This window comes from Diceros bicornis, chromosome 14 (assembly GCF_020826845.1).
Source record: "Diceros bicornis minor isolate mBicDic1 chromosome 14, mDicBic1.mat.cur, whole genome shotgun sequence".
Lineage (NCBI taxonomy): Eukaryota > Metazoa > Chordata > Mammalia > Perissodactyla > Rhinocerotidae > Diceros > Diceros bicornis.
Window position 1 is genome coordinate 16,977,705 of NC_080753.1, and position 26,143 is coordinate 17,003,847.

General features: G+C 39.4%; 1 protein-coding gene across 1 annotated transcript; it reads left to right on the plus strand.

Moving 5' to 3' along the window:
* The first annotated feature begins 1,422 nt into the window (after positions 1-1,422).
* On the plus strand, positions 1,423-24,385 carry RHAG (Rh associated glycoprotein). The gene is made up of 10 exons (XM_058553940.1): positions 1,423-1,579; positions 13,256-13,439; positions 14,032-14,182; positions 15,796-15,943; positions 16,208-16,374; positions 17,857-17,994; positions 18,839-18,960; positions 22,963-23,036; positions 23,253-23,326; positions 24,307-24,385. Exons 1-10 carry the CDS (start codon positions 1,423-1,425, stop codon positions 24,358-24,360), a joined length of 1,269 nt encoding a protein of 422 aa, XP_058409923.1. The 3' UTR covers positions 24,361-24,385.
* The last annotated feature ends 1,758 nt before the right edge of the window (positions 24,386-26,143 follow it).

Consider the following 26,143-nt stretch of genomic DNA (forward strand, 5'->3'; position numbering starts at 1 on the left):
AGCTCTAAGTTCCCACACACAGGTTTATCCTGCTATGAGAACAATTCCAGGATGGAGGCAAGAACTGTTGCTGTCGTTTTCAATTGCATAGCATCTTATTTACACGTGACTATTTGTCAGGGGAGTGGATTAACTGTGTCTCTGTTTAAGTCCACTCTCTTGTTTTTTAAGACTGAAAAATACACCCCAACATATTTGTGTACTCGTATATTTACATTTGTGTAAAACAGAGTAAGGATTAAGGAAAAACATTATCCTAAACAAGCAAAACTGCTTATATTCCTCATTGACCATGGGCTAATATTCAACATCTAGCATCCTTAATACTGAATGCAAGACCCTTTACAACTCAGCCCAACTACCCTGTAGCTTTATCCCCAGCCACCCCCTCCTTCCCTCCTTCCCACACCTCTCCTATATTCCAGCTTCACTCAACTAACTGCTTTTCTCAAATATGCCATGTTCTTCCAAGCCTTATGTTAGTCCGTCTATCTGTTTTACTGCTAAAGCTTACTTATTTATTTGTTTATTTATTTATTTTTATTTATTTTTTTTGTGAGGAAGATCAGCCCTGAGCTAACATCCGTGCTAATCCTCCTCTTTTTGCTGAGGAAGACGGGCTCTGAGCTAACATCTATTGCCAATCCTCCTCCTTTTTTTTCCCCCAAAGCCCCAATAGATAGTTGTATGTCATAGTTGCACATCCTTCTAGTTGCCGTATGTGGGACGTGGCCTCAGCATGGCCAGAGAAGCGGTGCGTCGGTGCGCACCTGGGATCCGAACCCGGGCCGCCAGTAGCGGAGCACACGCACTTAACCGCTAAGCCACGGGGCCGGCCCCCTGTTTATTTTTTAATGCCCTCATCAATATCATTTCATATGCAAGTGTTCTTAGCCCAAGACTAAATAAATTGCGGCCTTATGTTCCCTAATACTTTTATAACCTCTATTATACTATTTATCTGCTTTTAAACAATCATTTGCCTAGATTTCTGTCTTCTCAACTAGATTCCTAACTTCCTCAAGGAGGTTAATTGACACATTCTATATTTTGCTTAATTTTGTGTCTCCTATAGAGCCTAGCTCAGAGCAGGTCATACAGTAAGCACTCAAGAAGTGTCTGCTCCATTAAATTGAATAAGATTCTAGACAACATTGTGTAATAGATCATTTCCATCACCTGGCTTCTTCTAACCTACATTGTATGCTCTTCAAACCAGCATTTAGAACAGTTTGATTATAGAGCATAATTCTCCCCAATGGGCAGGGTGTTTTCACCGGTCTTGCCCGTTTTTTTTCCTGCAATGTCATTGGCGTACCTTAAACATGCAGCCTAACTCCACACACAGAGCAGTCCCTCTGTTCTTATCAACCTCTCGCAGCCTGCAAAGCCCTCAGTGTGCCCCCATCCTTTGCTGCAAACATGAGGTTCAAATTCCCGTTGGTGGCCATTGGCCTGGAAGTTGTCATGATTGTTTTATTTGCATTATATGTTCAGTATGAAACGGATCCGAATATTTCCCAGCAGCCCAACAGTACCGACGCAACAGACAAGGACATATTCCTTGAGCTATATCCTCGTGAGTAAACGATCTACTTCTTTTGATATATTTTTGGGGTCTCAGAATATGAACTCACTTCAGGTTCTCAGAATGTAGTCTTTAAATACTGTAACCACTCGAGCTGCACATTGGAGCTCCTAGAATTATGGGACAGTTGAGTGCTAAGGGTATTATAAGTTTACGCTGCGGCATCTGGTCTGTGGCATCCAGTCTCTGTAGTTAATGTGTCTGGATAGAATCCGTGTCTATTAAAATATCAGAACAAAAGCCAAAAATTAAAATAATTGATCGATTTTTTGTGCTGCCTACATGCTGCTAAATGACCTTAATTTTCCCTTGAATTGATCACTAGTTCTGCAAGGTATAAAAATGCCGCTCCCACCAAAAACAAAAGAGTCAAAGGTAACTTTGGAGGAGAGAGAGTAGAAACAAATGGAATATTGAGAAGGGAGGCTGGATTTCCTGTGGGGGCCCTAAGGCATCAAAGGGGGTAGCAAGGATGATATAAGAAATAGATGGGTGTACTCAGGGTTTTATAGCATTCTGAAAGCAAGGTGGTTTGTTTCTCTGAGACAAGAAGAAAAGTCTGAGCACCTAACGTATTTTAAAAGCAGAATCTTTCCCTGGGGATGGTGACTGAAGGAAAGAAGGGATTTAGTTTCAAGTTTGTAAAGGCAGGCTGTGAAACAGTTAATATAACAATAATAACTACCATTTCCTGATTGCCTATAATGAGTCAGGTGTGTTCATTACCTCATTAACCAGGGAGGGAGGTGGCACTATATCCCTATTATATAGATTGTTTTTTTAACGAGGCACAGTTTTATTAATTTATTAAATGCTTATTTTATTAAATTAATTTATTAAATATTAAACATATTTCCTTTATTAATTTATTAAATATTAAATTATTTTATTATATATTGAATTTTTATTAATTTATTAAATTATTTTAAATAGCCCTATTTATTATAGTTCTATAGCATATGTCTAAGCTTGTTAAAAACAATATGACATTTGTTCTCTTATTCCTACATTTTTTGAGGGAGTGTTTTCATGTAGAAATTATGACCTGGCACTGCTAAGTGACTCAGCCAAAACGCACGATTGCAAGTTAAGGGCAGAGTTAGGACCCTAAGTCAGAGACTCAGACAACAGGTCTAGCTCTCTTACACAGCATAGACGTCCGAGAGGGTTCTTGAATCAATAATTTTATCATTTGCAAGTTGGAGAACACCAAAACAGAACAGAATTCTGTTCAATTCTGTGTGCTTTTGTACATTTCATTTATTCATCCAATAAATATTTTTACTAAGTACCAAGCATGTGCTAAAGTAAACTTATCCAAAGATAAGAAAGTCTCTTTATTCTAAGACTCCACTGTTTGGTACACACATAAACAAAGAGCCGGAATACAGTTTAAGAAACAAAATGCGGGGCCGACCTGGTGGCGCAAGCAGTTAAGTGCGTGTCCTACGCTGCAGCAGCCCGGGGTTCGCCAGCTCGGACCCCGGGCATGGGTCGAGACACGGCTTGTCAAGCCATACTGTGGCGGCGTCCCATAAAAAGTGGAGGAAGATGGGCATCGATGTTAACCTAGGGCCAGTCTTCCTCAGCAAAAAAGAGAAGGAGTGGCAGATGTTAGCTCAGGGCCGATCTTCCTCACAAAAAATAAAATAAAATAAAATAAACAAAATGCCAAAAATGTAACCTAAGATTCCCCTTATTCAAAGAAAGCTGTTTTAAGAGCTTCATAATTTGCATAGTTCTAGCTGAATTCTCTAAGTTCCAGTGTCAAAACTCCTAGGTGAAACTTCGATTCAGAATTTGAGAGTAAAATCAAGTTGGAGAGAAGAGTTGCTAAACATGGTGGTTGTTTTCAATTGCCTAGTGATCACCTGACCCGGATACTCTGTGTGCCAGGAACATGGAAATTCATTCATTTTATGATCCATTAAGAAAACATTTATTAAGCTCCCATTCTTGTCAAGCAATCTTCAAGGCCTAGGCTCTAGGCTGTGAATAAAACAAAACAGACAAAACAGGCAAGGTCCACGCCCTATGAAGTTTATATTCCAGTGGCGAAAGACAGACAAGCAAAAATAGACACACACACACACACACACACACACACACATTTAGATGCCAATAAAATGCCACAACAATAAACAAAGCAATATTATGGAAATAGATGCATCTGGACAAGGGGGGATATCCTATCAGCCTTTCTCAACCAGGGTTATAGGAGAGAACAAAGTCCTTATAGCCCAAGGCATCCTTTGCATACAACTAATTAACTTCTCTCCTTTGCATCAATAATAGTACCAATCCTGTACCATCTTTGAAATAATCAGAAAATAGTCATTTCTTTGTTCTGTGACTTAAATGAGAAATCTGATTGAGAAAGGCAGTTAATGTATAGTCCGGATAGTTCTTTCAGATATGAAGTGACATTAAACAGAACTAAAAGAAGCAAGAGAGTAAATCATATGGATACTGGGACAAGAACATTTTCTGTGGAAGAAACAGCAAGTGCAAAGGCCCTGAGGTATTTAACATATGGAGTGAGCAAGCAGGGAGAAGAGGTGTTGGAGGTGTGAGAGCCTGGGTGCTGCAGAGCCTTCTAGATCATTGTAAGCCTGTTTTTATTGTAAGCTAGGAAGTCACTGGAGGACTTTGAGGAGGAATATGATGTGACATGTTTTTAAGACATTCTTCTCGCTGTTAAGTAGAGAATAGTTTGTAGGGGCCAAGGGAATAAATAGGAAGACATATTACAAGGACAACTCAGTAATCCAGCAGAGATACGATACTAGGCTGGATCAAGGGAATAGTGGAGCAAGTACTGAGAAATGGTCAAATTCTAGCTATAATTTAAAAGTATAGCTAACAGCGTTTTCTGATATATCGGCTGTAGCAGACATGAAAAAAAGAGAGGAATAAAAAATGATATTGAGGCCAGAATACCTTTTCACTTTTTTAAGGAAACATCAAATCATAGTAGCCCATAATAGTGATGATTATCAATCAATGTACATTGTAGACGAAACTAACAAAAGTTTCCTACTTGCAAACAATCAACACACACACACACACACACACCCCGCAACCTCTTCCCCACCTACAAGGGCCGTGAGGCCAGGACACGGGCAGGGGAAGGGAGGGAGAATTCAAGCCATAGAGGCCCCTGGGGAGCCAGAAGAAGGGCATTAAACAGAACACAAAGTGAAATTTTACATGGAAGGCAGACTTCACTCATTCAAAATGCTGTCTGTCACCCAGTCTATACACAATTAAAAGTTTTCTCTTCTGTAAGGTGGCTCTCAAGACCTAAAATTCTGGCTGATACTTATCTTCCAGTTCAGCTATATTATCTCTGGTTAAAATATTCTGTAGAGTAACCCTAGAAACTGGGCATGATCGTGGTCACACACATATATGTTTTCCTACATTTCAAACAATCAATTTACACAAAACTTATGTAACAGTATGAGTCATTAGAGAGAAGACTATCAAATATTCACTTCTTAAGAAGCAACGTCCAAGTCAAGTTAACAAATATACGCGGGTGCCTGCCTAGTGCCACGCGCCGCCAAGAGCGTGGATTCAAGCTCAGAGAAGGCTCGGTTCCTGCCTAAGAAGCCCACGGTGCCTTACAGCAGTTCTCAATGGCAGTGTGGAGAAAGTTATGCGTTTTTCACAAATAAGTAAAGTAGGATATTAATTTATACTTTAAGTAAATCCAATCAGATATAAGTTTATTCATCCCTCTCTCTCACTTGCCTACTACTATGCTTTTTTTTTTTCCTGACTCCTGTGAATTTGCTTTTATTGGGGTATAGGGGATGGATCGGGTTGTTGCTCTTTTGAACAGTAGAGAAAGGAATGATGTTACACAGCCCTGGGATTTGCACCCATCCCAGGGCACAACCACAGAAGTGTGTGGCACACCTGAATATCATGTTTCATGTCATGAATGACCCCAGAGATACTCATTTGAGAAACTAGCTATACTCTATGGTTGTTAAATTCCATGGAACCTAACAAAATGTTGGCCACTCTGTTGAGGCAAATAATTTGTCAGAGAATGAAGCTTGGTGGTGACTGTCAGCTAATCCTTGCTAACATGGAGAGAGACTAGTGAACAGTAGAGTTTAAGGAGAAGAACCTTTGAGGACTGTTAACATTTTATTAGAGATTCTACAAACACAAAGTCTTTAACATCTATGGGACATTAAAACCACATTAATGATCTTTTTGTACTCTGCTACATTAAAATCCGTTAGTCTATCTTGTATTTTGAGTGGAGCTTTTCCCCGTGAGTGATCTTGTTATATTGCACACTGATCATTCGAAAAGTACTGATTCACAGTCATGCAGATATTCCAAACGTTGACATATTTCATAATATCAAAAAAGGATACATTCTCACCAGAAAACCCTTGAGAAACATCAGGAAGCTGATAAGCTCGTAGTGGCAGACACAAACTTTCCGAAATTCTAATCTTTTTAAAACTCAAAATGTATTACTAGCAACAAATACTGTCAGTTCTTTTAACTGAAATGACAGCCTCACTCATTTTTCAGACAATGACAGCCTCACTCATTTTTCAGACAATACCTGTCTGAAAAACCAGAGTTTATGTCTATCCTTTTTCAAATAAAAATGGAGTTCCATGGAAAAAGTTGCTCATTCAGTTCGCAACTCAAACAATAACAAAAGTGCTTTTTTCCTGAGATGATCATCCTGTTTCAGCAGCGTTTTATATGTAATTGCATTTCAGCACAATAATTTCATACAGAAAATGAAAAAGATATGTATGAGAAGGTCTAGTTAAAATTAATAATTTTTACTGCTTCATCAAGGAATTCTTACGTGAAATTGCTTTTGTTCCTGCAAGTGTGTGGTCGTGAAGAATTCCATGACTGCGAGTATAGTTTGGTGCCCCTGCTTACATTCATGTTCAAGTGCCAGTAGTTTTACATGCTGTTGTTTCTCATTATCTGTGGAAATATCAACACAGCAAAAAAGGCAAATAACATCTTAGAATTATCATGAAAATCGTTTTAACCTCTCAGACTCCCTGAGAGTGTCTCCAAGAGCCCCATATGTCTGCAGATCAACTTTGGGAACCACTGAAGACATAGATAAACTGGCGAAGAGTATACACAGCACTAGAAATTAATTTATGAATTGCAATACCAGCAACGGATTAAATACAATGACTTTTTTAAAATCTACATTTAAGAATTTGCTCTATATTTACTCAGATATCATCCAGTTCACATATTACTGAAAGATTCAGCAAATCCAGATCTGTGTTACAGGCCAAGGGTAACTAATCTGTGCAGTGGAAATGATTCCTAGGAAATGGCTTGCTGCTATTCTAAGTGTTACCTGAAAGTGTTACGACACCTGAATAAACATCCTGTCTGTGGTTTATGACCTAACAATATGGTATCAGCCTCCAACAGAACCCTGTGTGTGGCCTTTGAATTCAATAGTTTTGTCTACTTAAAAGGACTGGAAGCAATGGGCACAAACGGAACCCGAATCTTGGTTTCTAAATACCATTCCCCACCCAGGGGTTCATTGGAGAAATACCTGGTTCCAGGTCAGGGCAAAGCAAGCACAGGGTAAGCCAAGTGCGCAAAGACTGATGGGGCGATATGCCAAAGAACACAGGTTCCTGCTCGAAGGACACCAACTAGCCAAATTGGGGATAAATGGAACATTAAAAATAATAATGATGGGACCAGCCCAGTGGTGCAAGCGGTTGAGTGCGCGCGCTCCACTGCGGCTGCCCCGGGTTCGCTGGTTCGGAGCATACCCATGCACCGCTTGGCAGGCCATGCTGTGGAGGCATCCCATATAAAGTGAAGGAAATGGGCACGGATGTTAGCCCAGGGCCGGTCTTCCTTAGCAAAAAAAGAGGAGGATTGGCAGACGTTAGCACAGGGCTGATCTTCCTCCCCCCTCAAAAAAAATAATGATGATGATGGTATGATGGTAATAGATTATAACATATTGAAATAAACAAAAAAAGGATTCAATGAGCCCATAGAAATATTCTCTAAAGGGGAGTGAGGGGAGAAGGAGGAAGCTATTCTTTACACAAAAATGTCAACTAATGAATATAAAAGGAATAATAGATATTGAAAATTATAATTTTGAAATTAAAAATGTAATAATTCCAGCAAGGTTCAGTGAATGCTAAAACCATTTGGTGAAAAGTTATTGGAGAACACATGGTCTGAAAGAATCGCCCCAGAGATTACTTGTTATTTACACGGCAAAAGGTGCATTTATAATGGAGAGATCCGGCAGAACACTCTTAACCCAGCGATCAAACTTATCATCACCAGTAATAGGACAAACAAGTTATGCACCACCTGGTGTGATGCAATGGGAAATACACAACACCACTGTATAACATTGTTGCCAAAAAAAGTTAGTCTGATTCTAATTATGGTGAAACAATCAAATAAATCCAAATTGTAAAACATTCTACATAAAATACAAAACAACACCGCCAACAAAAAGCATGTGGAGAACTGCTCTAAATTAAAGAAGTTTAAAGACACATGGCAAGCAAAGAAAATGCATGAAACATGAATGGCTAATGGGTCAAAAAATCCTATAAAAGGACAATTTGGGGACAGTTGGAGAAATTTGAATTTAGATTCTGTACTAGATAATGTTATTGTAACAATATTGTATTTTCGAATGTGATAATGATATTGTGGTTATTTAGGAGAATGTCCTTTTGCTTAGGAGACTCACGCTAAAGTGTTTTGGGGCAAAAGCGTCATCTTTCAAACAGTTTAGAAGAATATATACAATATATCTGGAGAGAGAGCAACCGCAAATATGGAAAATATTAACAACTGATAAATCTAGGTGACTAGTACATATATGTTCATTGTACTATTTTTTCTAAGTATTTGAAATATGTGAAATTAAAATATTTGGGAGGTGGAGGAGGAAAGATACCACCCTAACGACACCTTTCTCTCAGAAAAGATGAGTTCAGAATACAATCCCAATTGTTCAAAAGACTGGAACTCACTAAGAGCAAAAAGCTATATGCATGGCAAACACCTTGCCCGCCCTCAACCAATTAAAAAAACAACAACAACAATAAGAAAGCCAACCGATCTCCAATCGGAGAGTGAGCTGAGCAATTTTTACCACTTGATCCAGAAAAACAATTTTTCTGAATAAGGGCCGTATAGCCCCAATTAGATGAATACTCAGTGGCCCCTCACCAGTGATCCATTTATTCGTGCAAAACTGAGACATTTCCTGAAAAGGTGACAGACTCTGCTAGGGTCTCTCAGGGACAAGCCACCTCATGATTCCTACCTGCACACTTGCATTCTCTTTCTCCTCAGAGTGTCTTACTGGAAGTGCTCGCTCAGTAGTCTGTTTGAACAAATGGTAAGTGAGCACACAGAGTAACAAAATAAACACACAAACATATGAAATAAAATAAGAGAGGGACACGCACAATGCTCCAGCTGTGTCCAGTAACATTGTGTAGAGGATCTGCTTCTTGAAGAGGGTCTAGAAGGTTGTCAGGTGAGGAAGTGCTGGGGGTGGGAAAGAGGATGTTGTAGGCAGCAGGCATATCTAGAAAATAGAGGAAAAGGAGGGTTCTGTTTTATTTCGTTTGTTTGGTGGTGGTGGTGGTGGTGGAGGGTGAGCTGGAATAATCAGTTGCATTTTAACCATGTTAACTTGCAAGATATCCTACTGCAAGATAAACACAGAAGTAAAATAGAACGAAAGTACCAGACATTGCCAAATTGACTCTGGAGGCTAAAATCGCCCCCTATTGAGATTACGTGATTTAGACGAGTCTTGGGAGTTCTTAAAATCTGTTGGAAGACTTCACGAAAGTCCAAACTATTAAAGAAATCCTTTTTTCCTCTACAAAGAGGATACTTTAATTCGTTAATGGCAGAGTCTTGCACCATAAAACTAAACTCATGACCCTCTCCCTAGTCCCCACCCACAAATTCTGAGGGCAGGATGAAAGGTAATACACGATCTTAATTGTTTCTAAAGCTTTTATCCATAGCTTTGATGCAGAATCATCCATCAACAGCTTTCACAACTTTGCTCTTTAGCCACTTAATAGATGAGGTGCTTTCGCCCCCTTGTGGCAAAAAGCAGTAACAAGAATTAGATCAGAGGAGAAAAAATCGTTTAAGCGCACAGTTCATACAAGAAATTCCTCCCTCCATATAAAATGTCTGGCTTTCCATCAAAGGGGGATGGGGACAGAATCTGAAGAATTGTTACTCCCAGTGTGAGACATTACAAAATTAGATAAAACAATTTTTTAAATTAGTTGGTTACTGCATGCTTTAAAATCAGTCGATTACAGAAGGAACAGAAGTACTCTAAGAAAAAAGAGAAGAACGTTTAGGAAAATAACTTGGTGTAATAATAAAACAGAACAGTGAAGTCAGTAAAACCGGGTCCTTATTTTTATTTTAAAAAGCTTTGTGTCTATAAACATACTGTACAGCTAAAAGAGACTTTGGACTTCATTCAATCCAAACTTCCCTTCAAGGAGGAAAAAACTGAGTCCCAGGAAGGTGTAGTAAAACCATAGCCAGTTAGTAAGTCATGCATATTCTCTAAGTTCCACTCCAACTTAGTCTATGATCTAAATTAAATGTTTACGTATCAAAATTAAATGGTGGCAAAACAATTTGTAAAGAAAGATGAATATATATGGTCACCTATATTTCAAAAATCAAACAGGTTGATGTTAGTTGACACTTGCCCATGGGCAGGTCAGATAAAATCCCAATCCTGAAGTTCCCTGGGTAGATATGAGCTGAGGGCGAGTGTCCAGAACACTGGTGTAAGAGATTATTGCCAATCTTCATTACTTCGCTAGAAAAACGACTGTGAAACATTCCCCTCTCTGAGACTTCTCTCAAAGCTGCTGACAAGGGACAATTTTCAAAGATCTACTGTTTCCTTTCTCACTCTCTTCATACTGCCTCTCTGCCTCTCCCAGGAGGCGGCCCCAACGAACAATAAAATGGCCCAAAGGCTCATTGCATGGGTAGGGTCGAAAGAGTGAATGACACCAGTGTGTGCCTGAATCACGAAAAGTTTGATCCGGTTTTCTCATGTTCTTTATTCTTGCATTTGCTGCACTCACGCAAAAGTCAGACTGGCTTCTAGACCACCAAAGGACCCTAGTGACTCAATCTATGACGCCAGCCTTTTCTGTCTGTTCTGTTATTTGTCATAGAGTAATACTTAAGGATAAATCCCCATGCCCACAAGGGTCCTTTATCAAAGTTGCATACCTTTGGAAAGCCAGCATCTTCATCCACCTCTGAGTATAATCAATGCCACAGATTAGTTTATCAGATTTAATTTGCAAAGCTTGAAATAAACGTGGTATGCAAGTTGTGTCAGGGGAGAGTCAGGAAAGTTCTGCAAAGGATGGTGAAGCCCATAGGGAAGGTTGGAGTCCCTGGGAAACAGACTCTAAGACAGACATTAGTCTGAAAGAAGTCTATTAGGGAGTGCCTTAATGATCAACACCTGTGGGAGAAGGGTTTGGGCAGAGAGAGAGGGGCTCGGCTGACCCCACAGGAAGCTCTGAAGTTGGAATTATCAAGCTTCAGGTGGTCCTTTCCTGAGGCGAGGGGAGGCACGTGTCAATCAGTCATTGGGTGCAGGCTCCTTAGGGAAGGTCTGTGACCTTGACAATACAAGAGTATTTCCCAGAGAGAACTGAGAGCTTAGGGCTTCCATCTGGCAGCTCTCCCTACAGCAGGGGGAAATGGCAGGAAAAAGTCCTTCAGTTCTGAAGGGAGGATGTGGGCAGTGCATCACAGCATCCACTACAGCAGACAGAGCCGAGAGGGGTACCACAGTCTCCACCCTCAAATACACTGCCTCCTGAGCCCTATGGTAGGACAGAGATGGAGAGAGCCGGGGAGTAGTAGCATGTCTCTGAGTGCCTGGGAGGCCAAAACTCTATGTGGTTATCCTTACACCCCGACAGAGCTCAATGAATGGAGGAATCGGTGGGGTCAGTCCTGAATTCAAACGCTGACTCCACCCTTTGGACACGTGAATTGGACCCTAATGTCAGTTCCCTCTGACACATATTTTATAGGCTGTCCTCTCTCATGCCTATTTCCACTTAAACTTCTGGCCACAATGATTAATATTAATTAAACATTTAAATGTTTTCCTTTTTTTACTGAGATATAACTGACATGATTTGATATAGATATATATTGCAAAATGACTACCACAATGAGTTTAGTTAACATCCATCACTACACATGGTTCTAAAAATTTTTTTTCTTGTGGTAAGAACTTTTAAGATCTACTCTCTTAGCAACTTTCAAATATACAATACAATATTGTTAACTAGAGTCACCATGTTGTACATGACATCTCTATGATGTATTTATTTTATAACTGGAAGTTTGTACTTTTTGTAAACGTTTATTTTTTTCTCTCTGGCTTTGTATTTTTTCCCAATTTGATCTCGGTTTGCTTTCTGTATCCATTAGATTGAACTGTAAGAAACTGTCAATAGTCAAACCATTTTCATTGGCAATTTCGGTGCAAAAACGTCAATTTCATATGATTCAACCAAATATGTGTCTCACCAACTAAGCTGTAAGCTTCTTGAGGGAAGAGCCTGTGTTTTTGCTATCATCTCGCATTTGATCAGATGTCTTATTTATATAGTGCTTTACTGCATGATCCCTCCCATACAGACTTTCCCACCCAGAATAACTGTGAAATAGGAAGTTTGCAATATTGCAGCTGAGAAGATTGAAGCTCACAGACAATAAGAGACTTGCCCAAGGTCACACAATCAAGTGAAGAATTGGGGAACCTGAGCTACCTCTCCAGACACCACGTTAAGTATTTGTTCCACAAGAGGGCACAGCCTTCCTTACATTGGCTTGGTGCTTCATGGTTTAGAAAGTGCTAACAAAGACCTTATCCCATTTGACTCAAATCATGATCTGGAAAGATTTCCAGGGCCAGTACTAATCACACACATTTGATGAATGGAGACCGTAGCTCATTCATGTAATTTCCTCTTTTCCTATATGCAGGTTTTTATGCCAAATTCTGGGGAGCAAAGGGTGAATATGTCCTAATCCCTTCAATCAAGAAATTCACAGTCTAGTGCAGGAGACAGACACCTCATTGACTAATTCACTATTACAGTGTGATGCATGCTAAATAAATGCTAATGCAACGCGCCAAAGGCTAAAGCTGAGGTATATGCAGGAAGCTGTGTGACAGACAAGAGGAAATAATCATCTTCCTTGGGAGTCTTGGGAAAGTCTGCAAGAGGGGGTGGTGCTTGCACTGTGCTTTGCGAAGGCTTCCTCAGGCAGAAAGTAATGGAAAATTCTTCAAGGAGCGGATGAAAGGCACACTGGTATGATAGTGCCCAGTGTTCCAAGACAAGGCTCAAATACTGACTGACTTGCCCAAGGGGTCATGGCCGGTAAGTAGCCAAGCTGGCACCGGAACCCAGACTTTGGCTGCCAAGTTAGTGCTCTCCCTTCACAGTGTTTTATGCAAAGGGCGTAGCATTTAATAAATGGGATATACTGTGATGTAACGCTTTCTTAGGACTCCTCTAACGCAGATTTTTTTTTCCCTCTGCTCTTTCCCAGTATTCCAAGATGTGCACGTTATGGTATTTGTTGGGTTTGGCTTCCTCATGACCTTCCTGAAGAAATACGGCTTCAGCAGCGTGGGCTTCAACCTACTAATTGCTGCTCTGGGCCTCCAATGGGGCCTTCTTGTACAGGGGCTCCTGCACAGCCATGGACAGAAATTCCACATTGGAATCAAAAAGTGAGCATCTCCTACTTTTCAACCATTGTTTTCAGAGCAATTGTTTCCCTGCTTAGTCAAGCCCAAAACTGGCTGGCAGATTGTCTCCTATAGGCAACAGAAGATGATTGGAATCCAAGGGTCCAAATCAATGCCTTGCTCTACTGAGCTGGATCCTACATTCTTGCTTATATCCTCTCTGGTTTGACTTCAAGGGTACAAGAAATCCTCTTGCATAAAATTATTATTCCTTCCATCTCAGCTCCAGGGAGCAAAAAATCTTCCATTAGTTACTTTTTTAAGATAGTTTTTGAAATGTAAACACTGTAGAAAATAATTCATTTATCAGATCAACAAAAATAAAGTAAAACCCTAACTGAGATAAAGAATAGGTAGGTTAAAATGTTAGAACAACCCAAATGTGTATGATGAATGGAAGAAAGGAGGGTAAAGATGTGGGAGGGGACAAAAGCAGGCCTGGAGAAGCGATGATGCAGACTGGCAGGGGAGGGGCCTTGCGCTCTGGATAAGGTGATGCTCTAGTTTGCTACAACTCACAGTTTTATTTTGAGCGTGCAATATTCTTCAATATATTCTTTCTTCCTTCCCCCAGCATGATCAATGCAGACTTCAGTACAGTCACCGCTCTGATTTCTTTTGGAGCCGTCCTGGGAAAAACAAGTCCAGTCCAAATGCTGATCATGACAATGTTAGAAATCGCTGTCTTTGCTGCCAATGAATATCTGGTTGTTGAGATATTTAAGGTAAGGGTTAGAGGATTTATACTTACTGAGGTTTCGACATCATTCCTGGTCACAACACATAGTGGATGCCCACTATCTGCAGGGACAAACCTTGGTGGGAATGATACCAGAGCAAATGGTGATAAGAGCCAACGTTTATTTGAGTGCCTATTGTAAACAAGGAGTTTTATACACATAGTCTCATTTCTTCGTCACAACAACACTGTAAGGTAGGTATTATGTCGTTACTCTTATACACAGTAAAACTAATGATCACAAAAGCAAATGACTTGCCTGAATCTGGATTCAAACCCAGACTTTTCTAACTCCACAACTCTTTTTATTTCATTATATTTCCTATCAATGATCAATCCCTATTTATATTTCAACTACTAGGTAAATAGCCCTTTCTAAGGCTTATGTTAAAGCCTAGATCAAATTTCTTCTCCATGAAAATCTCATTGATTCTCCCAAGAATAATAAATCAAACATTTCTGGGCACTCTCCAGTATTTTGTTTATGCTTCTATTGAATATTTAATTCAAGAGCAAATATTTTTGACAACTTTCTAGGAGTCATGTGTTGGTGATTCAGTGACAAACAAAATAGTTAAGGTCTCTGTCTTTACGGAGTTTATAATCTAGGGGGGAGACAAACATGAAACAAACAATCATAAATTCACCCACCCATCCATAGGCACACACACACACACACACAAATATTATTATAAATTGTGACACATGCTATGAAAAGTGAGTAGCAAGGTTATCGGAGTGTACCTGGAAGACCTAATTTAGACTGTAGAATCAGGGACGGCCTCTCTGAGGAAGTGACAGTTAAGCTGGACCTGAGAGGTACATAGGAGTTTATGAAGTGTGAAAATCTTAAATAAGTTAATAAACTTGTATCATTTTTCTACCTTAATAAGGACAGAGAAATGCCTTGAGTTTGGCACTCTGAACTTTCCCTCTAGAGGCAGGAAATGTAGAAAACTGGATCAAATCCATACAGTGTCCTAAAGACAGATCTAAAATATATTTCTTCAAATGAATCTTGGCCGGCAACTGGTTTTTCATGTCACCACACGGCAGAGTGAAAAACGATGGCCAAGACTCAGGCTCTTTGAAGCTTCAAATCTTTGAGTTGCAGTGAAATGAGCTTTAACTGCAATGTCAAGTGAATGCAAAAATCATCTTCATTTCATACCAAGTGCAATACATCATACTTCACTGAGAATCTCCTCAACCTGGAGAACTAGCCTAAAATGCATTGAGATCACACTAAGGACCTAACGCTTTACAAACATGACTTCATCTGGGTCTCACCACAGTTATGCTAGCTGGGTAATATTTCCTCATTTTACAGAACCTGAGATTCAAAGAAGGATAGTAATTTGTCTAAAGTCACATCACAAGGAAGTACCTGACCTAAGATTGAAAGCCAGTTCTGTGTGGCTCCAAAGCCTGTATTTTTTCTATTTCACTATCCTGGTCTATCTCCCTTCCTCTGACACACTCTTTCTCTCTCGATTTATTTTTTTTATTGTTTAACCAATGAAGCAGGCCTTTCATTGACTTTTCTTCTGCAATGAGACTCAGTTTTACCTCTATTTACATGAATGTTTTGCCCTCCAGGCCTCTGATGTTGGAGCATCCATGACGATCCATGCCTTTGGGGCATATTTTGGTTTGACTGTAGCAGGCGTCCTGTATCGATCAGGCCTGAAAAAGAAGCATGAGAATGAGGAGTCTGTGTACCACTCAGACTTGTTTGCAATGATTGGTGAGTAGGGATGAACTTGCCTGATTCTTATCTATCAGGTCAGGCACGAGGGAAGGTTAACTCCGAAATAGGTGTGAAAATGTTCAAGAAGGAATATCCTCCGAAGTCTACTTTTGTTTACATTGGCTCAGTGCTCTTCCTTACCCCTAACTCTCAGATAACTAAGCCTAAAAGTGGAGACTTCATCAGTGCCCAAGGCAAACTTCCTCCCCCGGACTGTCTTCCATATTCAAAACCAATATCCTTTTTTGTGGTTTCCTGCAGGGTCTCTTTTCCTATGGATGTTTTGGCCCAGCTTTAATTCGGCCATCGCGGAAGCTGGAAACAAACAGTACCTGGCCATCGTAAACACATACTTGTCTCTCACTGCCTGTGTGCTCACAACCTACGCACTCTCCAGCCTCACTGAACGGGAAGGCAAGCTTAATATGGTAAGTGCCACAGGAATTGCCATGGAAGTTTCACTAAGCGACCGACGCTGATGGTTGTTTACATGAGTAGGTCGTTTCCACATCACTGCTGAGCTGCCAAAACAAAGCACACCACTGCAGACCTTGGAGAATATTTTGAAAATATCATTAATTTATTCATTCACCAAATGTGTACTCTGGCAAATTAAAATTGTTCTCGAGGAATTTACAGTCTGGTAGGGCATATAGTCATGCAAAAATCAAAGATTTGATGCATATTTCTTTAATAATAGAGCTAACTGTCCCCAAGTACTTAGAAACTCTTCCTTAGACACAGGACCTGTCAAGAGTAGAAAAAGAGAGTGGATGGTGCAGGCTGATTCTATTTTCCTAAATGCAAATATTCCTTTCAAAGGAATAACAGCTAAATGCAAGGTGCGATTCCCAACAGGATTCTGGAAAAGAAAAAGACATGAATGGGAATACTGGTGAAATTCAAATAAGGTCTTTAATAGTATTACATCAATGCTAATTTCCTAGTTCTATGATTCTGTAAGATGTTAACATTGGGGGAGACTGAGAGACGGATATATGGAAACTCTGCGGTATTTTTGCAACTTTTACATATGTCTAAAACTATTTCAAAATAAAATGTTTTTAAAAATCTCCCCAAGTTAGTCTTTTGAGTTTCTTGCCCATGAGCTAGAGAGACGGCAGTGCAAGAATAATCCTCAGATTAGCCACTCTTCTTTTCTAACCTGAGGGAGGAAAAGGATATTGTAATTTTTTCAAGCATAGCTAAGGACATGTATTTCCGTTCTCCACAAATTGTTTCATGAGAGAAAATTGAAAACAATGAAAACAAACAATCATACATGTATAGCTCAGTGGTTCTCTTTTAAAAGTCCTGATAATCTTTCCTCCTCAGGCAGAACAGCCAGAATATGATTTTTCTGAGAAATTCCAGTGAATGAAAATTGGTTACTCTTTCTGTCATCCTCAAATGTCCTCAGTAAAGTGACACTGTGAAAGCTGTTGTCTTTCATATGTAATGTGTACATTTCCATGTATCTTTGAATATTGGAATATCATAGACTCTAGAAAGCATACAGCAGCCATAGGCCTCTTTTGGTTCATCATATTGGTTCACAAATGCATTCCAAAACTGTGTAAATAGGCAAAACAGTGCTAGAATAATTACTCTACACACTCCTACCCTTCCTCGATGCAAGGAATTGATTTCCTTGAATCTCTCCCCTCATTCGTTTCACTAACCTGGTCACTCATGCACTACCAAGGAACCCTGGCAAGAAAGAGAGCAAACGTCAACTGCTTGGAAGAAAGGCCTTCTATAGTTACAAAGAACTCTCTTTTTAAAAAAGAATCCATAGCCTTTTCAGCTGAAGAATGTGACATAGGGTCCATTGATCCCAAGATTCCTTCAGTCCTTCTGAACTCTGCCTCATCCAGCTCACTTCAGTCATGTTTCTTTGCTTCACACAGGTTCACATTCAGAATGCAACCCTGGCTGGAGGTGTTGCTGTGGGCACTTGTGCGAACATGGAGATTCCACCATATGCTTCCATGATCATTGGGAGCATTGCAGGACTCGTCTCCATGTTTGGGTTCAAGATCTTGACTGTAAGTATGACAGATGCTCTGAGTCAAACTTTGAATCTGCACCATCATCTCCTCACATCCCACCAGCAGAGGAAAGCTATGAAAATTTCTTTCAAAGCACTTCTCCTTGTTTGGGGAGTCATTTGCCTTCCTGTCAGAAATACGACTCACATTTCAGTGGTCCGGTAGTTTCTACCCTTTCTTGACTTCTTTTTTTTTTTTTTTTTGGTGAGGAAGATCAGCCCTGAGCTAACATCCATGCCAATCCTTCTCTTTTTGCCGAGGAAGACTGGCCCTGAGCTAACATCCGTGCCCATCTTCCTCCACATTTTTATATGCGATGCTGCCACAGCATGGCCTGACAAGCGATGTGTCGGTGCATGCCCAGGATCCAAACCAGGGCCACCAGCAGCAGAGCGCACACACTTAACCCCTACACCATGGGGCCGGCCCCTCTTTCTTGATTTCTTTTGTGTAGAATGAAAGAACCTGCTATCGGTTATTTATAACTTAGTATGAATTGAGTGTTAAGTACTTGTGTTACTTTCCCTGGGGCAGTTCCATTCAAGTTTTTGTTGTTTGTTTTGTATAATTAAGGACTTTATGCCCTTTTAAGGGGATTTACGATATCATCAGTAGGTAAGAATGAGTAGGACTTGAAATCACTCACCTTCAAGTCCATCTGCTAAAGACTGAAATGAGCAATTTTTGCCACCAAATGAATTCAGATTTTTTGACGTAATTGGGTTTTAGATATGGATAGAAAACTGGGCTATAGATAAAATTTTTCCTGCATGGCCATTTGCTTCAGTTATAAAGCTCTGTATATCTAACAAAATAAACCTTTCTCTTTTTACCATTTTAGCCATTTTTCGCTACTAAACTGAGGATCCATGATACGTGTGGGGTCCAAAGCCTACATGGCTTACCTGGTGTGGTCGGAGGCATCGCCAGCATTGTGGTTGTTGACATGGAAGTATCTGACATGTGAGTGAAAGAATGGATTGTTCTTCCCTTTAAGGTCCAATGATGTTTTCTCTCACTCTCTGAGAAATCTAGTGATGAGAGAGCTTTTTCTTTAGCAATCCAGGCTGCAGTTCATAAGTATTGTCCTTATTGAAGCCAAAGAGACACAACTGAGAGACTAGAATTGTATTGGAAGATGTGTCTTAACTAATGTTATCAAGGTTTTTTTTTCCTTTAATTAACAGTGTTAAATTAAATTTCTCTACCAGAGGCAACTGTCTTCTAGCAGATAGGGCAATTTGATAACCACAATCAGATTACAGAAGGTTTACTTACTCTTTTACTTGGTCCCACCACAATGGAGGAGGAGTCATATGTGATGAGCTGAACCGTCATTTCTCCACTCCACACAAAGAAGAGTGAGTTAGCCTAACGTGGAAAGCAGTTGGATTGGGGGAATCAGGAAGACTGGCATATGGCTCCAACTTCACTATTAACTAATTATGTAGCCTTTGACAAGTCACTCAACCTCTCTGGTTCTCATTTTCCTCTTCCATAAAATAAGAGAATTGTACTGTTTATTCTCTAAAATCCCTTCAAGCTCTAACAGACCTAGATTCTTCCCAAAGGGGCCATAAGCGTTTATTTAAATGGCCAGAGGAAGAACAGATACCAATTAAATCCAGGAGAATGAAAGTGATGTCATAAGCTATCAGTTGTTACTTTTAAGCAACAAAGATTGGAACACTTTGATATGAATGTCGTCCGTGCAAAACAGCTAGGAAGATCATAGAGTCCAGACCACTCAGAGAGTGAGTCAGGAGGAATCAAAACTCTCAATTTTTAAAGCTAATTGAAAGCAAGAAGAAAAGACGAATATGTGTTTGAAAATGTCTCAAAGTGACCACTGGCTACAGTTGCAATGAAAAATCTTCTCCTCCATGGTAGCAGATTAAAAGTTAACCCTGTTGAGACCAGTAACGATATTTGAAAAACTTGCTTAATCATATTTTCCACTGAATAGAAAATGTGCTTCCTCCTTTATGTATATAGTTGACCCATTTCTTCTGTATGTTTTCTTTTCTTACCCCTTTAGCAAATTTGAAGGACAATCCCAGATACATCCACATTTTCTTGTGGTTCTCTCTGGGACCTAATGTACTGTTGAGAGCAAACGCTAACAAATTTTAATACAAATCAAGCATGATAACAGCATGAGTCAATGAGCTCAACTCCCAAGTGTTACAGTGTGTAAACCACTCTTAAGAGCTGCCTCATGATTAGGAATAGAGGAATTCTTGAGCATCATGCCTAACCCAGTTCCACAGATGCAATAAAACTAGTCTGTCTGGCTCTCGGAGACTGGATCTCACTGGGTGGCCAGTTTAGGGGTAGGTTCCACGGATTAGAGTCTAACCTTGGGTATGTAAGTTTAGCAACAACTTCTCCACTTACTCAGGGGGAGTTAGGGCAGAAGGCAAGCCTTGGAAGGCCCATTCACGTGGGTAAAATTCACACATCTCACACATCAGATAAAATACCTTGTCCAAGAGCCAAGACTATTTACCTCTATGTGTCTATTCAGAATACTAAAATGCAAGTCAGGTTTCTTGGTAAGCATAGAACAAGGAGAAGTTAATATTCTTAAGGGAGATTTTTGCAAACTATGGCAGCCTAAGTCTAACAACACTGTTAATTTTGTTTAACCCAGTGTTTTCCAAGCCTTTTTTTTTTTTTTTGTGAGGAAGATCAGCCCTGAGCTAACATCCATGCTAATCCTCCTCTTTTTACTGAGGAAGACCGGCTCTGAGCTAACATCTATTGCCAATCTTCCTCGTTTTTTTTCCCCAAAGCCCCAGTAGATAGTTGTATGTCATAGTTGCACATCCTTCTAGTTGCTGTATGTGGGACATGGCCTCAGCATGGCTGGAGAAGCAGCGCGTCGGTGCGGGCCCAGGATCCAAACCCCGGGCCGCCAGCAGCGGAGGGCACGCACTTAACCGCTAAACCACAGGGCCCGCCCTCCAAGCCTATTTTAAAATGGAAGACTTTTCATCAAAAATATGTTTTAATACCTTGCAAAAGATTTTGGCAAATTCTGATAAAATTAACAGTTATTAGTGCCGTCAAGTGGATTCTGACTCCTAGCGTCCCTGTGCACAGCACAGCAGAACCCTGCCTCGTCTTTTGCACCATCCTCTTACCCTCAGGCGCTATATCAGACCATGCTCCGCTGCTATTCATAGGGTTTTCACTGCCAATTTTTTTAGAAGTGGGTGGCCAGGTCCTTTTGTCCTACTCTGTCTTAGTTTGGAAGCTCTGCCGAAACCTGTTCACCATGGGTTTGCCTGCTGGTGTTTGATCCTGGTGGCATAGCTTTCAGCATCACAGCAACATGCAGCCACCACAGTATGACGACCCACAGACGAGTGGTGAGGTTCCCTGACCAGGAAACGAACCTGGACTACAATGGTGAGAGCGCTGAATCTTAACCACTAGACCACCAGGGCTGGCTACAATTAACAGGCAGTTTACAAAAGAAGAAAATCAAATGAATAAGTATATATTAAATATTCAATCTCACTAGTAATCTAAGAAATCCACATTGAAACAACAAGTTATCAGGTTTTCAATTGTCAAATTGATAAAGAATAAATAATACTGAAGGGTGGCTAAAAGAGATAAATGGGGATATAAATTGTACAATTTCCTATTTGGAAAAGCCTTTAAGAAGTATATAATTTATTAATTATATACCTTTTACTGATAATCTCATTTCTAGATAGGTTTGATTTTAGGGAAATTATTGGAGAAGTTCATAAGCATGTTCATCAGAGGATGCATTCTCACAGCATTTTTAAAAATATGAAAATTTGGAAGCAACCTAAATATCCAAACTATAGAACTATAATTACAGTACATTTGTACAGTGTAATACTCTGTAGCAATTAAAATTATGATCCAGATCCACATTTAATGACATAAAAGGACACTTAAGATTTAATGGAAAATCAGTATTATGACATGATTGCATTTTTGCACAAATATATGTATATATTTTACATTTTTATACTGATAGGATTTGAGGGAAATTAAACTTTTTCCCTTTTTTTTCTTAATTAGCAGTTTCTAATATTTGTATAATGATGGCGTGTTATTTGTACAATTTTTTATATAGTAGAAAAAATGTAAACTCTTCAAATAAAAAGAAAAAAAATCTGAGTTTAGTGCATTCTTTCCCTTGCATGATGAGGAGGAAACACCAGCATACTCTTGTTTTCCAATTATGCACTTGCTTTCCTGCAATCGCTCATTCAGTCTTTCAATAACTATTTATTTATTGTCTGCTGAGTGAGGCACATTCCTAGTTCATTTGTCACTCATGTGACACCCTTATGTATTTCAATAGCTTTTTTATCACATTTTTCCATTCCCAAAATTATGAGGTAGTTTTTACTAATTTCATTTTAAGGTAAATACTTCTAAGATGACATAGAGATACACCTTAACATCTTCAATGAGTTGTCTCTACAATATATGCTAAAATTAGCTTTTCTGCCCTTATTGATTTTTCTGTTTTATCACAATTGTTTCTTTTGGGATGAAGTGAGGAGAGATGGCAGCTCATGTTTGTTTTGTGCATTACTCTATCCTCAGCACCTAGAAGAGACGCCGGGACGGAGGATAAAGAGAACTCAAATATTTGTTGAACGAATCAGATCAGGGATCAGAACCTAGTACCACATTTTCAGAAAATACTAAACCCTTTCTAAGGAAGATCTTTTTATCATTCCTGAAGAAAAATGTGGTTGTTGTTTAAGTGCTTATAAGGATTTTTAAGATTGCTCAAGACTTTCAAAGAAAATAAATATATGAAATAGAAAAAATGTAACAAATGTTTGTTTGCTGGTGTGTAATGCTGCATCTGGGCTGAAGATGGCAGGCATCCACACCCTCAGGAGATAAGATTCGTTTGCTCAGGTCCTGGAAAAACACCACCGTTCTTTTCTTTTGTCTTCCTAGATCTACCGTGCCAAGCCAGGCGTATGCACTAGGTTCTTCCATCGGAACAGCGGTTGTTGGAGGGCTGGTCACAGGTCAGCATAAAAGTAAACACTTCCCTGTACCTTATGCTCTCAGCATAATAGATGGTTAATAAACATACGGATTGGTAAATTTGGAAATGTTCTAAACTTCTGGCAGTAATCATGTAAGCTCAAGGGGATGATTTTATAATAGAATTTTAATTACTGTGCAAGTAGATTTTCCTCTTCAGCATCATAACATGACTTATTTTCTCCCTATCGCTGCAGGTTTAATTCTAAGGCTTCCTATCTGGGGACAATCATCTGACAAGAAATGCTACGATGATTCTGTCTATTGGGAGGTACTGTACAGTGTTCTAAATAAGGATATAAACGATGACTCCACTAGTGAAAGTTCTGTTCATCCCAAGCCTACATGTCTGTGTGGCATCCTGTGTTGTGAAATTGGATGAACTCCTTATTTACAGAGAGAAATCGAGACAGTGTGTCCAGACAGATTAAATCAGAATTTATGGTATTTTCCAAAGCAGAAACTAGGGGAAGAAAAGACAGAATTTAGTGGGCAAATGCCCTTTCATTTTTCTGAGAGCAATAAAAAAGCTACTCATGAAAATAATAGGAATCCTGAGCAATGGCGTGAGATTTCATACTAATAAAAAAGTAGGCAGGGGCCTACACGGTGGTGTGGCGGGTAAATGTCCGCGCTCCAATTCGGCGGCCTGGGGTTCGCAGATTCAGATCTCGGTCAGGCACTGATGCACCGCTTGTCAATCCATGCTGTGGCGGCGTCCCATATAAAGTAGAGGAAGATGGGCAAGGATGTTAGCCCAGAGCCAATCTTCCTCAGAAAAAAAGAGAAGGATGGGCATCGGATGTTAGCTCAGGGCTAATCTTCCTCACACACACAAAAAAAAAAGTAGGCAAAAGCAAGTGGACCGTGGAAGGTTGAAGAATCTCAATGAATGCACAAGAGGTTCTAGAACAACAAAACATCAGCCTCTTTCTGTCCTCCAGTTTCTACTTCTTTGCTCCATTGACGTTCTCTCTCAAATTATTTCCTGCAAAACTGAAGAGTGATAGATGCTTGGGTGTTTTCAACGACATTTTCTGGGAGAACGGGTTTGGGAAAGAGAGAACGTAGTCAGGGTTGGTGGGATAAATGTTTTTGTTCTTTTATTTTTCCCCAACTCAAACAATTTTTATTCCCAGTTCTTCCTAAGCTTGGATAATAATTACAGAAAATACCTTTGTTTCAATTCTAACCTCTGAAAGGCCCAGGGAAAGAAACTATAAAAGTGCCCTAATCTTATTTTCTTTAAAGGTTCCAAAGTGGAGAGAACACGACGAACGCAAGCATCTGGAAATTGGAATCTAAGTACCATTCCTGTCCCTCAGCTTCCTTTCCCGATATCTAGAACCAAGTTTAAATGAACAAAAATGCAACATCCAAAGAGAGTATAGACCAGAATGGATAGATTCTGAGCCTCAAATATCCAGTGTAAGAATATTTTAATGTAATCTGATGCTGTCTCTTGATCTTTATTGTTTGGTTGAAGGAATGTGACTCATATAACAGATGGTCAAATGGATTCTTTTCCGGACTCCCAGATTACTCTTGTCCTGGGTAGATACAGGGTGAACATTCCATGTATATTCTTGTATTTTTTCCCCATAGAGGTATATTGACAAAGAAAGCAACAATTTCTAATCATTGTCAGTTTCTTAGTGTAGATACTATATCTTCAATCCCAAAGATTATAAAACTGAAGCCAACCTATTTAACAAATCTATATAAGAAATATGAAAGAAATGTATGTATGTAAAGCAGTAATAGGATTGTTTTTGGTAGTGCTTTCTTGATTTTAAAAATGGTCTAGTTAGGAATGTTATGGCTTTGCTTGAATTTTCTTATGCTTGATTCCTTTTACATGTTTACTATTTGCAACAAGAGCTCAAATGCTATCTGACCAAAGTTGAGTTTGTATAAAATTTCAATGGATTAAATCTTATTATAAAGTAAAGCATTCGTCTTTGGCTCTCCTTTCTTTGGTGGTTGGAATTCGCTTCAGTAACAAGCATACACACATACACATTTGTCATATTTAGTCCATACTCAATCCAAATAAATTGTTACTTACTATGTATTCACTACAGAAAAGTCAAATTAATGTCTCATGTTATAGGATAAGTTTCAAAGAACTGAGTTTTAGAAAAGGTAATTTACATAGTCATATAAAACCTTTTCTAGAGAAATAAATTTTTCTCTCTGGATGCTTTTAAGATTTTTCTTCTATTTCTGGAGTCCTAGAATCATACCAGGATGTGACTAGGTATCAATGAGGAAATCAGCTCTGCCATAATTAACAGAAATTCAATTCCTGAATGCAAGAACTTAAAAATTACAGCTAACAGTGAATTATTTAATATTTTATTCTCCTGGAAAAATAGTATAATTTATAGATCTTAAATATTTTACTAGACAAATAGGTGACTTCTTTCAAACACACATCAATTTCTCTTTCACTTGGGCTTTTTAAAGTGTGCTCACTTATAAAGTCCACTGTCCCCCCTCTTGCTGATCATCACAAAGAATCATCTTCACTACCAAGACGCCCTGAGACCCCCTCCTTCCCTGCTCATCATAAGGCAAAGCTTGGAGAGTCTTGAGTATACTCAGGTATTTTTTAAAAGCCTATAGTTTTGAAGTGTTCAGGAACTGGGTTGTGATGGTCATTAACACCTGACTTGTGAATACTCTCTCCTGCCTTCCTGCAATGAAGTGCTTATAAACTGTAGTCTTATTTTTTTTAATTCTGAGTTAGTGGTCTTTTTTTTCACAATAGTATATGCCCTTTCTTATCGATCATGCCTGGAATCTAGTGAAGCATTTTAATTTGAAGATTCTAGTCTTCTTCTTCTCAGATAAACTTCCTTCCTTCCACACCATAACTTCCTCTTCTTCATCCGTTCATTTTTCTTCTTCTAGCATTCCTATTATTCACATGGAAAGTCTCCTGGATCTGTTATCCAAATCTGTTATCTTTCCCATCTTCGTTTCATTGGTTTTAATAGACATTCCCTGCTCCTTCTATTTATCTACTGATTTGTTTGTTTGTTTTTGCAAATCATTGTCCATTTTTATAGATCCAGCAAAGTTG

Coding starts and splice junctions, on each gene's coding strand:
- RHAG (XM_058553940.1), top strand. CDS start 1,423: ATGAGGTTCAAATTCCCGTTGGTGGCCATTGGCCTGGAAGTTGTCATG. Junction 17,995..18,838: donor TTGGGTTCAAGATCTTGACT/GTAAGTATGACA, acceptor TTACCATTTTAG/CCATTTTTCGCTACTAAACT. Junction 23,327..24,306: donor ATGATTCTGTCTATTGGGAG/GTACTGTACAGT, acceptor TTTTCTTTAAAG/GTTCCAAAGTGGAGAGAACA.